The 15073-nt window shown below is 36.2% G+C and overlaps 1 protein-coding gene across 2 annotated transcripts in view; it reads left to right on the forward strand.

The window, feature by feature from the left end:
• The first annotated feature begins 928 nt into the window (after window positions 1-928).
• Window positions 929-15073, forward strand: part of LOC149564500 (uncharacterized) — a 165700-nt gene continuing 151555 nt past the window's right edge. Inside the window, exons 1-2 of one of the 2 annotated variants that reach the window (XM_089818042.1) lie at window positions 929-1132; window positions 5171-5223. In XM_089818042.1, coding sequence (XP_089674168.1) covers window positions 1013-1132; window positions 5171-5223 — 173 coding nt within the window. In that variant the 5' untranslated portion in view covers window positions 929-1012. The remainder of the gene's footprint in view (window positions 1133-5170; window positions 5224-15073) is intronic. The other variant, XM_089818043.1, reaches the window with a different exon arrangement.

A 15073-nucleotide genomic window follows, 5' to 3' on the forward strand; every position in this document is an offset into this window, starting at 1 on the left:
TGTATATCTGATTTACCTACTGCTAAAAAGAACAGTGTTGGATTTTTAAGAGGAACCCTCAAATCTGCCAAAGAAAAGTGGATGAGATCCATGACACTACCAAAGTCAAACTCTTACCCAGACAAATATTGCTAGAATTTAAATACCCATAAGCAAATACTAATAAAAAACACAGATGAAAAAGGTCATTGAAGAATGTTTGGCGTATTACCATAAAATGTGATAATGAGTGACTAAAAACTGAAATTAGAGCGTAACGAACCAAAACCCTTAACAATCTTCACTCTATTCTATCAAAATCCTCTATAATGCAACAATGGCCAGTGCAAATCAAACTTCTAAGTTGTCCAAAAACATTCCTCTGTCTTTGTTCAAAATGTCATAATTTGATCGTTGCGGTATGTTATATTGATTTTATGTCAACAATACTGGTAGACAAAGGCAAAAATATGATGTCGATCCAATTAATGCAATTAATTTTCGTTCCAACTTTTGACATGTAATAATAAATACGTCTCTATCTCTTAGTAGTGAATTCATCCTTTATCTCATGCTCCGTGTCCTATCAAAATTTAGTTCTTTTTTAAAATCTGAAAAAAGCTCAAAAACCCCACTAATTTTTTATTCCTCCAATAAAAATTAGGAATATCCATGTAATAATTGCTTTTTAAAATATTGTCTTCCCAACTTTACAATATGATATCATGTAAGAAAAAATATAAATTAAATCAGATTGAAAACATTGGATCCCTACCTTATTCTAATAAATTTGCCACATGCAATTAGAAAATACAAATTAATATTTTATAATTAATTTAAAAAATTCTAATCTCTCAAACTCTAAACTAGTACATTAGTTTCACACTACTAAAATACCTTCATCCATTCTTTGGTACCCCATATATATACTAGTAATACAAAAAAAACTCAATTTGTTCTGTTCCACTGTCTCTGTCACAAGTGCTACTTTATATTGCGTTTTATTGCAAAATCGTAAAATCAAAGCAAAAGTATGGCCTTGGCCAGCTCCGTTTTAGCAGGTACAATCACTGGTGGACGTTGCTTCCATTGCCTCACCCCAATTACCAAATCAAAGAAATCTTCTCTACTTGCAATGGCCTCCCACTCACAGGTCCGGTACCTCTCACATCAATAGAAATGTCATTTACAAATATTTGCTTAACCGGTAAAAATAAAAAATGCGAATTGTAAGTTCAACCTGGCAGCAATTTCCAACTTCAAAACTCTTACATCGTTAAAAAATAAAAACAAGCCAGATTACAATATCGAAGCCTAAAATTTCGTGAGCTAAAAGTCGGATACATTAATTTCGTCAATCCTTTATATTATGTTTTGGAATTTGTGAAGGGAGATACGGACTTCGGTTTTGTTCACTTTTTGTCTGATCATCTCTTATTGAGTAGAATTTATGGTCTGTGTGTCTTAAAATCCGCTTTGTTGAAGTCGACTGGCTGTCCATAGGCTAGAATTCGCCTCGTAGACTTAATTTTTTATGTATCTTTCACTTTATTTTGAGCTGATATGGGTCAATCCAGGCTTAGACCTAATCTGACTTATTAAGGACAATTGGATTAAAAGCTAGCTGTGCAACTGTTAGGACATTCAAGAGGCAAAAATACCCAGAGAAATAGAATTAGGGTAGAATACAATGAAATGAGAACATGAAATGAAAAATGTAAAAATGGAAATACAAACAGTTAATTAGCAGTTTAGGGAGAAATTTCAAAGTGGAAGTACGAGGATTTTAGTTGCAAGATGTGACAAGAATTGGAATTTCCATAATGCCATCTCAATCAAAGATGTTCCATTTGACATGAAAGCCACTAAATTCTGAGGCTACAAGAGCGAAAGTTAAAATAATGTCAACAAGATAAGTATTTACTTAAAAGGAAGGGAGATAAAATTTTCTAAGACACACATAATTGTTGGTAGGAAACTTGAATAGTTTTATTTAGTAAAGAGTAAGCTATTAATGACTTGTAAAATATTCTTTATTTTGAATTCTATTATGCTTACAAAACTTTTATGCAACATTTTATTGAAAAAATAGAACAGCAGAAACAAAGAAGATAGAACAAGGAAATAATATGCTATATCAGTTTGTTATTTTTGAATAATAGATGCGTATTTATACAATAGATTGACTCACTAATATTCCTAAATTACTGCTAATTAGATTGACAACAAACTATTACATTATTGACAACACACACATGAACTTGACAGCTAACTGGAACTTATGGACACTTAACTCAAAACACATCTACAACTAGTTATTGAATCAAACTAAAACTCTATGACTCACACCTGAACTATGTTGAAGTTGATGAAAGATCAACCCCATAGCTCCCAAGAATCACCTGCATGCAAACACCTATCCCAAGAGTCACCTACATGCAAAAGCTATGAAGGTTGAAATTGCCATATCCATAGATGAGACATTTTTGATGGGCAAAAATAAGATTGATATTGTCAAAAGTGAATGATTAAATTACAAAGAGATCAATCCTTATAAAAGGAGATCAAAACTCTAACAGGTAAAACCTACGTTGCATGATAATAATTAAGTATTATATGCCTAAAGTTTAGCTTAAGTAAACTAGAGATAATAAGTGACTTAATAATTAAATGAAAATGATTTGATTTATAAGGCAATATCTTATAATTCTAAAACCCCCCCTTAAGATAAACTTAGGGAGTAGCTAAAACCCTAGAAACTACTGCTGAAAGCAAATTGGGTCTCAGCAAGAAGGCCTATGAGGTACCCAAGCACAACCAAATCTCTGAAAAGAGGAAAAATAAAAAAAAACCACATGGGAAAAACCCTACTCCAAAAAGAGATGGAAAGAATGTTCTAGAAGATAGGAACAAAAGATGATCATGAAGAACACCATTGAAGCATGAAGCTGTAAACACTGCCAAACTGCTGATCTGAAGAACCTCCACTATATAGAACATGACTAGGTAGAGAAGACTAAGTTTGAAGAGCTGATCAATTGAAGATGGAAGGTATCTTCATGGCCTCCAAAAATATGAATGAAAGAATGTCTATATGGTAAATGATCCATCTCACCGAAATGCATAGGTATAGAACCATTGCAATCGCCTAGTACATAGGATCAAATACTGAATACATAGCTCACTCCATCGAACCAAGAAAGCAATAGAACCAACATAACTCCCCTATAATGCTGAGAGGTAAGACATGAACGCTAAAACTGAATGCAATATCTCTTGCAAAAAGAAGAACCTGGAACATCGAGAGTGGAAAAGAAGTACAAACACCTATAAAGGAACATGTCATCGACACATCATGAGGTTAATGTTGTGGAAGGAACACTCACTTGACAAAGGAAGATGGCAAATATGGCCAACATGAAACCCCCCAAGGCACTTTATAATGTAGTGCGAGTACAACAAGACACAAAGATGTGCAAGATCCTGAAATGCAATAGAGTGACACTCTATCTTAGTGCATTTGCAAAAATACTATAAAAGGATGTCAACAAAGATCAAAAGAGACATAAAGCTGATACAATAGATAGTATAACCCATGAAAAATCATCTGTAACAAGAAAATCATTCCTCGATACTTGAATAACCAAGATATCCATCAAAATATAAAAACACAAAAAACTAAATGGGATGTGCTTGGAGCAGAATTTGGAAAATAGAATGTCTTAAGATATATCTTGTGGAGTGCAAAATAGAACCTCTGACTTTGACTGCATAAACCGACAACCAAACAACATCAAAAGTCCAAATAAACTGCAAAATCATGATGGGCTCAAAATTATCTTTCTAATGCTTCTTTCGGATCGAAAAACGAAGTTTGGATGAGCAAGTTATGGCCAAATAACCACATGTAGGTAAAAAAAGTGTTGAAAAAGTTTTAAAAATCACCGCATCGGGATTTGTGTCAGAATATATCGGAAAACGTGACATCTAGTACCAAAAATTACTTCGGGAAGTGTGTCAGCTCCGTACCAAAACTATCTCGATTTGCATGCCAAAAATCTCAATTTTGTGCCAAAAATCACAAAAGCATTGTCTCAAAAAACATGCCAAAAATTTTATTTTCGTAAAAATCTCGATTTATGTACTAAATTAAGAAAATCGTCACCTCAGGAAATGTGCCAAAAAGCTGATTTTCAAAAAAAAGATTTCGATTTGCATGCAAAAATATGAAAAATGTCACTCCTGGGAAATGTGCAAGAAAACATGATTTTCAAAATGAAAAATCTCAATTTGCATGCCAAAATCTGAAAACTGCCACCTCGCTAAACACAGAAAAAAATATATTGCCTCGGAAAATGTGTCCAATCTAGAAGCAATATTATTTTGCCTCAAATTCCAACTATGCCCGAATTTGACAAATTTTAAATGAAAATAGGGGTTTTTGGGCGCTATGAGCTCAATGGTGATGTCCGTTTGGGCTCAAAGTGACCCAAAAATCAGTGACCCCCCAGATTCAATACAAAATAACTCTGAAAATTGAAACCCTCCAAAAGAAAAAACACAGATCTAAAAGGCCAAACAAACTTCTCATAAACAGAACAGGGGCATGAAGATCTTGAGCTTTGATACCATGTTGAAGTTGATGAAAGATCAACCCCATAGCTCTTAAGAATCACCTGCATGCAAACACCTGTCCCAGGAGTCACTTACATGCAAAAGCTATGGAGGTTGAAATTGTCAGATCCATAGATGAGACATTTTTGATGAGCAAAAAAAATATTGATATTATCAGAAGTGAATGAATAAATTACAAAGAGATCAATCCTTATAAAAGGAGATCAAATCCCTAACAAGTAAAACCTAGGTTGCATGATAATAATTAATTATTATATGCTTAAAGTTTACCTTAAGTAAACTAGACATAAGAAGTGACTTAATAATTAAATCAAAATGATTTAATTACTAAGGCAATATCTTATTACTCTAACAAACTGAACTTATGAAACTGAACTTATGTTGCCAACAACTCAAACAAGGTTTGCAACATGTGCAGCATACATAATCAGATTTGATTTATTCACTACAGTTGGAATATTAACTCCAACACATATGACATTTTTATGAAATTTAATTCATAAATAAAGCCAAACATGAGTTATATGTCCATGATATTCTGTTGTTTCTTCAATAGCAGGCAATTCCGGAGGTGGAGATCAAGGGAGTCATAACACGACAACTGTGGTGGTAAGTTATGGTTGAAGTATCCTCTTCAGTTGTTTATGTTTTGAAATGAAATTTGAAACAATATTAAATGTGCATTTTTTTGAAATAGTTTGGAACATGTCCAAGGAGTTGAGCTTAATTGGTTAAAAGCATTGGGTTTTTGTTGTGGAGACCCAAGTTCAAACCTTCATAGGGACATCTTACTGTGACTCTTGGTCTTCTTAGTTGGCTTATGGTTTTTAGTTTGTTTGCTCGAAAGGAGCTGCTATTTGTAAAGGATTTGCAATATAAAAAAATAGTTTGGAATATTATTAAATTAGAATGAGATTAGTAAATAATTTGGAATCAATGTATCAATTTGTGATTTTGTACCACTTAGAGTACTATAACCTGTGAGCTCTTATCCATAATGAGCTTTCAACAGCATATTACTATCTACGGATCTGTCTTTTTATTTATGATTTCTATAGGATTCACCCATCATTTTGTGCATCTATTTATCTAGCTATTGTGGCATTAGAAAGGATGCCCTTATGTACCAACTTGATGGTATGTCAGCTGCTGGAAAAAAAACAAAATGTGTACCTGGTTAATTAGATTTTCTTTTAAATGCACAAATATCTCATTTTCGTGGACACATGCATAAAATGGTGTGAAGTATGTTGAATGATGCAGATCTAGTTCCTGCATTTTGGGCAGAAGCTATTTATATAATAGTGTATTTATTGAATAGGGAACCCACAAAAGTGGTAGATGATATCACTTCTAAAGAAGCTTGCATAGGAAAAAAGCCTTCCATAATACATCTCAATGTTTGGATGTACAACTTGTTAGAAGAAGTCATTGATGTCAAATAACATATGTAAAAATGCTTATGGACATTCGCAGGCGAGAAACTCTAGTTTTGACTTGATTTTTCTGTACATTAACAGTACTCAAATTTTTCACTTTATTTGTATATACAACTTATAGTGATCTTCTTTTGAACTATTAAAGATGTCTGATTTTGCCAGATAGAAGATGATGTTAAAAGACAATATTGATATTTGCTGATTGGAAAGTCTGCAGTCTGCAAATCCTGATCAGAATTTCAATATTGCATTCATCAGGTTGACTCCCTTATATCAGTTCTGGTTTGGTCTGATTTGTTTATGATTCAGTTCTGCTTCAACTGGATGCTGCCTCCTGTACACGCTTGTAAAACTGCAACCTCCTCCTTATTATTGACTTCCTCTAAAGATGTATATACTTCAGCAATTAAGAAGAATGATTAATTCTTCTTATTAATGCATCGGTTGTAACTGCAAAGAATAGTTTAATGTAACTATAGGTAGTGAAACTACCTCCAAAACAGTTATCTGTCTTCACATTCTCAAACTACTCAACTGATGGGAGACAAGACAAGTTGTATTTAAAGATGCTAAGGTTTGATGAAGGTCGTGCTCTGGAAGTGTGTAAATCATTAGCAAGTAATATCAAGTCTGATGCAAAGAAAGTTGAGGGAAAGCAGATGTGAAGAGAGTTAGAAATTTATCATGTATAGTTCATTGTTATTGCAAAATCTGAAAAGTAACATTGATTGATGAGGAAGTCATTGTAAAGTTAAAGAAGTCTGAGTATTTTTTATCTTGACTGCTTTTCAACATATATCAGTTTGTGAGAAAAGTATTGTATTACAGATGGAAGTTAGAAAGAGTGAGGGGTTTTGTAAAAGGAAAGTTGTAAATTCAAAGAAGATTGTAAATCCTCAAGGTTGGTGCCTCAAGGATGCTAAGTGGGTTCTCTCAAGCAAGGAGTTTGGTGATTCTTTAGGGTGGATGCCCTTAAATCATTGTACACAATTTAATTCTTTAGGCTAGATTAGGAAAGTACGTCCTAGCAACATTTCTCACCATGGTTTTTCACCCATCCTAGGTTTTCCACGTACACAAGGTGATAATGTTTTCTTGTGTGATTGTTCTCTTTTCATTTCAGTTTCTTTCTTAGTTCTTTTTTTTTGCTTATCATAATCAAAGTTCACAATTCATTAAGGATCAGAAATTTGCATCTTCGATTGATTTGCCAGCCACCCCATCCCCCCTTCTCAAGAGAAGAATCATTTTCACAAATATTAGAGCCTGATACTTGAAAAGGCTTGAGCAGCTTAAGTAGATCTTGGATAGAGATCACATAGCTTTTTAGAAGGATCATCCTCAAATAAGTACCTTTGATGGTTCTAGTTATGCTTTTTGGAGTACTAGATTAGATATTTATCATCTTTATGGTTCAACGTTTGGAAGCTATTGTTATGATGAAGGATACTCCCTTTATCAACAAAAACACACACAACAAATATAGGAAAAAAACAACAATTTGCAAGAACAAAAAATGTGGTTCTTATTATCTCCAAAAGTATGGAACTGTAAATTTCAGAAATACAACATGCAAAGCCACATGGGCATTTTTCGTTACAATATTTTGTATGCTAGAGCCACCGCTAACAATCCCCAAAAGCTTTCCTAGACAACCCTACAGGCTTTCTTTATATAGACAATTTTCCACTACCCAAGAAGGTTCTATAAATTTAGCCCTAGACCTTGAGGCCGATCGACCCTAAATTGTTATAATTTTTCATATTTTATTACATTAGAGTAGGCCCCAATAACTTTCGAAACTCAAAAGAAATTGCATTTTCTTTGACTTTAGGTAGCACAACTTCCGGAAACCATAACTCATTAGTTGTTGCTCTGATTGACTATAAATACCCCTTATCGGAAATAGCACAACCTTATCTCCAACGCCTACCTTGCGCAAGCTCTAGTCAACCGAGGTTTGACCTCTTTTCAGAGCCTCAAAAGCCTTCAAAACTGAGTTAAATTTTTTTATACCCCTTTGCCAATATCGAAAGTTCTCAACTCCACAAATACAGTGGGTATTGCAATGAAACTTTACTGGTACACTGATATATCTAAAATGAACCAACATGGATGAAATCAAAACACTTGAAGCTCGAATGACCAACTTATTAAGAATAGTAAGCTTCTAGAAATAACAACTTTCCACTGATGTAGCCCTTATTGAAAAGACAAAACAAAAATATTTTTGGGTGACGCAAGATTGCCCTTACACCTTGGATGCTCCTGCATCATGTTAATGGATATGCAATCCCGACAACTCTTCCAATTAATTAGGCTGAAAAGGAGTATGGTGATTGGATGCTAGGAGGTATGAATCAGCATGCACTAAAATTTAAACATTCATTCCATTCAATAAGTGCAAAAGTAAATAACTAAAACTTAAAGAGCAACACACATAACACTAGATATTTATGTGGAAAACTCAATGAGGGAAAATGATGGTAAGAATAACATTCACTAGATGAAGAACAAATTACAATGTTATAGGCTTGAGGCCAAGGAGCTCATTGCTTCTGATATAAACTAGCAAACTAAGGTGCATTGCCTTAGGGAAAGATACAAGGACTTACAAATCAATGAAGATCATTTCTTTAGGGCAAGACAAATTAGTAACGATTACAATTAATTATACTAAATGAACCAAGTACACGTGCTTGCGTTGTAATGCTAATTATAGTTATTTGTTTATGCAGCTGTGGCTGATTTCATCTTTACATATTTGTGCATACGTACTTACACACTTCACAATATCTTATACATAGTCTTACACAAATCTTACTACCATCTTTGAAGGATATTTGCCAATATATATAAATCAACACAAAATAACATTCATTAGGTTGGCCTAACAAGATGTAGCGTATAACATGAAGATTGTCGGCCACCACCATGATCTCCAAAGCATGTGGAATGGAATTGAAGCACGTGAAGCATCACATTGTGTTGGCATGCAATGTTCCCAATTTTAAATAACTTGGGCCCTTAATTTGGGGCCCAAGTTATTAATGTTTGTATAGGTGGGTTCCGATTGATTTGGTATATCTTGGACCCATTTTTAATTAATTTTTTCGTAGGTGTTTCCCGTCGGCTATCTTTGTACACCCTTAGGATGTTTATCCGAGGGGTATTCAAGCACGGCATGTAGATTTTAGTTAGTATGCTTTTGGATTATTTTCTATGTACGACAAATTTCTGTTGGAGTTCTAGATCGTTCACCATTTCGGAAGTGAAAGATCTTCCCTGTTTGGCTTTCGCGGTTTCGGTGGGATTTAACCCTCACCCTATTCCGTCTGTGTATTTCTTGATTTGATTTTGGCAAATATCGATATATTTTGTGGAGCAACTTTGTTGGTATCTCTTGTTTGTATATCTGAATTACTTGTCAAATATTGTTGGTTACCGGGAATCGTATGTAACTCACTAACCATGGTGTAGGACCTCCCTCACTCCATTCTCCACGATTTCCTTCTTTGTCCCGCACCATACAACTTTCCGTTTACTTACTGTACGGCTACCCAAGGCCCATCGTACAACCCTACTGCTACCGTACAACCTGTCCCAGACTACCGTACAACCTATCCCAGACTACCATACGGCTTCACCCATCACCATACGAACATCCTTCTTGGACCTTATGGTCACCCCTTTCGCCTCTTGATTCCACCGTACTTGATGCATTGACTGCCCGAGGCACGGAGGAGAACTACCTGAGGCACTGCAAAGACTATTTGAGGCACGGAGGAGAACTACCTGAGGCACTGGAAAGACTACCCGAAGCACGGAGGGAGAACTACTTGAAGCATTTGCTACTGGGAGCACACAACAAGGCTACCTAAGTAATTGCCTATGGATTGAGATCACTTACAAACCGAGTTCACCTTAGGAACATTACATGGCACATCTTCCTCTAGATCTGAAATCTTTGCACACCCCCGCAGGGACCAAAACATCTTTGAGTCAGCTTAAAAGGATAAAGATGTTAATACTTGTCAGCTAACAAACACAAAAAGAAGTGCGAACCTCCAAAATTGTTGTAGATGCTTAACATAGCATCACTTGATCCCAACATAATCATATCAACAACCCACACCATCAAAACAATTAATAGAGTAATGTGGAGCATTCTCGCAAACAAGTACTTTGTTTCTATCATGTCGATGCTCAAAAATCTTAAATCCTATTGTAGAATGAATCAAACAATGAAATTGAAGATGTAGCATCCTATGACATCTACCAATACCATACTCCAACTACAAGGTGAAATATATTGATGCTCCACAATGCGGACCAAAAAAACAAAACTTAGTTTGACATACCATTCACTGGATAGTCACACCTAACAAATTCTTTGTGCAAACAATTGAAACCATCTCCAAAACCCCAAACAAGACCTGAAACCTTATGCATTCTTCTCCATCAATCTTTCTTATCTAATGACAACATCTATGTGCATTACTGACACTGTATCACTTGGAGCACACTAGGACATTGCAAAATACAAAACCTGGATATCTGTATCCATCTTCTCTGCACCAACCATTTTGACAACAATGAAAACAACATTTATATGTGCAAAAATCTGCCCCTTTGTCATTAATGGCAATACTGGTGGACTCTTTGCTCTAGTATATTTTTCACCCTTTGACAACAAGGGAAAAGGGTGTGCCCAAAATGCTGCACAATCTTTGAATAGCCAAACATTACTCCCTTTGAGACCAAAAAACATATCTGCAGCACATGCCTATAAACAAATTGTTACATCCCCTATTTTGCTCAATTTTAAAATATTCTATATAGCCATTGAGACTTCACGTGAACATGAATTGATTGTTGAAAACCGGTTATTCGTTATGGTTTCATGTTAAATTGAAGCATTGTTTATTCGTTATGATTTCATGGTAATAAGAAATATTGGTTATTCATTATGATGTCATATGAATTGGAAATAGTTAGTTGACATGGGTATTTGATTTCATTAAAATGAGTTGGGAAATATGTTATTACCATGGTAATTTTCTTTTGCAGGAATGTGACAAAGAGGGGGGAAGCATTACTAGAGAGGGAATTGGGTGTGGGGGCACCACTTGCCATTGATTTAATAGGTATTAGTCCTAAACCACCATGGCTAATGGAAAATGAACTAGGCAAGCAAGGGCATACCAAGTGATCACCATGAGCTAAATTGGTCTATGCATTTATTAAGACAATAAAATAATTGATTTGGAACAAACAGTTACCTTTATATTTTGTTGGAATTATCTCGGAGCTTCCTGTCATGTCAAACATGTCAATTTAATGATACCATGGTAACTATATGTACTTGTACATACATATACATGTATATATGCATAATTCAATTAAGATATACAAGAACGTATACACCTACTTTAAAAATGACACATACATAAGATATGTATGCTTAGAATGTTACACATGTATATGTGTACATGCGTATATGAGTATAGGTAGATACAAGATGATGTTCTTACATTAATAGATTGAGAGTGAAGTTATCATTATTATTTTCTTTTCCAACCCTAGCAATGATTTTAATATTATTTCATGTCATCAGCCTTTACAATCTCCAAGGGCCATATATTTTTTAATCTTCATTGGGCCTTCGTAATATTTGTGCTGCTAGATGTATTTTCGGCCTTTTAATGGCTCTTGTTCGTAACTCATTTTGTTGCCACCTTTTCTCATCTTGCTTGTAACTGCGCATGTAATGTTCTAGTCCTCTTTTATGATCAGACGAATTGATAAAATGGTTTACTTGTGTGGAGGAAGTATGGATGACGTACGGTATGGAGACAATCTACTCAGGTAAGTCCGTACAGACGGCCACGTGAAGCCATACGGGATGCCAAAGAAGCCGTACAAATGCTGAGGAGGCCGTATGACAGTCTAACCTATGCCACTCGATGGGAGATTGACCATGCAGTAGGAATGTTTAGTCGTATGACATCAAGAGAGGGCCATACGGTGGTACAGACCAAGTTGGTCGTACGATGAGTGAATGGGGGGTGAGGGAGGACGTACGGTATAGTTTATGGAGGTGTTTGGGTACAGATGCGTATTTGTGGAGGTGAAGTCGTGCCGTGATGGAAGGTGAATTCACTTAATACACCATGAACAAGATAAAACCCGGACAAGAATGGAAAGCGAACACAAAAACATTCAATTAATATTTGCCACGAGATGGTGCTCCAATTTTCCAAATTCGAGTGAAGTAATACATGCAACAGCGGAATAGGGTGAGGGTTAAAACCCACCGAAACCGCACGAGCCAAATAGGAAAGATCTTTCACTTCCGCAATGGTGAACGATCCAAAACTCCGACAGGAATTTGCAATACATAGAAAATAATCCCAAAAACATACCTAAAGACAACCTACATGTCGTGCTTAAATACCCATCAGGAATAGCTTTCCAAGGGTGTACAAAGATAGCCAACGACAACACCACTACGGAAACAAAAATAAAAATGGGTCCGAGATACATTAAATCAGTCGGCCCATTATAATAGTTTGATTTATGATTTATTTTATAATGGGAACATTATAGAGCATGGTTTTGAAACAAAGAGACAAGTTCTTTATATACGATTGCATTTTGATACCAAGCGATCACATTGTATGTCAGAGATCCCTCCCACATTTGCTATTGACAATATTCTTTTTGTACATTGCATTCCATTCAGTATTGCATTCGCATTTCCATCTACAAATTCCATTACCATCTGCAGCTTCGTTTACAAGTATTGTTTACCGTACTGGGTAAATGAATCAATGCATACAGGCAATAGAACAGAACAATAGAACTTGTAGTATTCGCATATGCCAAAGACATTACATTATTCTTCTGATGATAAGATGATTCCAATGATTACCCAAAGGGTTTATATATACATCTCGAGAACCTTCTCGAAGGGGTCCATCGGCCACATACAACATGCCGCTACATAACAAGAACCTTCTCGAAGGAGCAAATATCGATAGGATACATCCTGACACACACCTTGTCGGCTACACAATATTTACCGATGACATACCTCCTGTCGACTACACAATATTTACCTACGACATCATCCCCCCAAAAGAAATAGTTGTCTCTGGACGACAATTACAAAATATCTGAGACAAATTAACAGACAAAATACATTAACTGACTAACTACAACAAGATAAATCTGCTTCTATCACATCACTTTCACATTCGTTCTGTGCCTGTACCAAATTGGTCTCCAGACCACGTTGCATCTGTAGCCTCTGCTAACACAATACTGTCTCCTCAAGCTGACCTTGATAGCCACCCGTGTTGCTTTCTCTGCTTCCAACTCTTGGGTACCCTGAGCCAAGTGTCGCTGAACTGCCTTCAATTGGATGATCAGCTCCTCCCGAGCTTTCTACGCATCCACCAAGACAGCCTCACGTCCAACACCTACTCCAAGTGCCTCTGGTACATAGACACTCCATGCCTGCAGCAGCTCCAGGTCTCATAAACTGGTCACACTTCCCACGATTGATAACCACACCGACTGGGGTCCCAACAGGATTGAGGGTTAGCACCCCCGCAGGGTACTAGGGCAGCGATACAGGGCGGGGTCGAGGGGCAACACCCCTCGCCGCCAAAACCAAATTAGTACTCCAAAACCCACATAAAACTACATGGGACACACTATTTCTGTCATTTGCTTTCGATTCCACACTCTTTCTGGTAACTGCTTATGTCTACCCTTCCCTTTGGCATCATGTGTTACTCATTTCGAACTGTTTCAATTTGTCGTCTTTTTTTTTCTTTTACGACTCCTATTCCTTGAAGAATACAACTCCTTTCTCTTGAATGCTCTAGTATGGCCTCCGTTATTACTGTACCTCTGTCAGTGCGACTTCTTTGATCCCTTTTGTTATATCACAACCTAACTCCATACAGACTCCCAATTGTCTCTTGTTTGCTTGTTGCAGTGGCCGTACAACTAGTTTTGCTTCTCTGTTGTTGTATGGCCTTTTCCTTTCTTCAATTCTTTTCCAAATGTGTTGCACAGTTTTCTTTGTTACTATGGAATAATTCTATCTCCTCATACTGTACAGTTTTGTATTCTCTCCTAGATAGTCACCATACGACATTCATTTTTCATAACTTATCCTTGTTTTGTGCGCCGTACGGCTCATGTTCCCTCCTGATTTTGCCGTACGGCCTTGTCATATGGTCAATTCCAAACTTTTTCTTGCCGTACGCCGTACAACCTTCCTATCTCCAATTTTCGTACGATGGCCAGCTTCTGTGTACGGTGTCCGGACTTTGTTATTTTGACTTTCTTGAGGCCGTATGGTCTTTTTTAACTTCAATTTCCCTATCTCACCATTCAATCTTGGCTTTTAAACTTCGTACGATTGTCTTTAATACGCTTTTAATACACCGTCTGTACGGTCTTTATATGGGTCCATCACTTATGTTTTTCCCGTACACTGCTCCCTACTGGCCATACGGTGTCACCGTATGCTCCATAGTATCCTGCTGTTCTTTTCTTCAGAATGTATGGTTGCCTCGCCGTATCCTTCTGCCTTCCTCTGGCCGTACGGAGGCTTTAATATCTTAGTGAATTACTCCTGAATAGCCGTATGGTATTTAGGTTCTCATCCCCATATTTCTAAATGGTCGTACGGTAGGTTGTGTTCCTTTATACTTCTTCACTTTTAATACTTTTTCACACGTTATTACTTTATTACTTTGCAGTGGCACTCCAAAATTATAACTCTGTCTTTTATGTACCTTTATTTATCTTACATATGTGTAGTATTTACATATATACAGCATTTACAGTCATTCTTTTCTCATGTTGTTCGTCCATGGAGGTGCGTTATTTCTTTCATGGTAGACTTTCGATCCATTCACTACATCGGCTACTTCCTTCCTGTCAAGTGTCCATAATTTTATTGCGCTGTTATCACCCAATTCCTAGATCTGATATGGCCC

Source organism: Cupressus sempervirens, chromosome 3 (genome assembly GCF_028749045.1).
Source record: "Cupressus sempervirens isolate cs-2001-9-10 chromosome 3, ASM2874904v1, whole genome shotgun sequence".
Classification (NCBI taxonomy): Eukaryota; Viridiplantae; Streptophyta; class Pinopsida; order Cupressales; family Cupressaceae; genus Cupressus; species Cupressus sempervirens.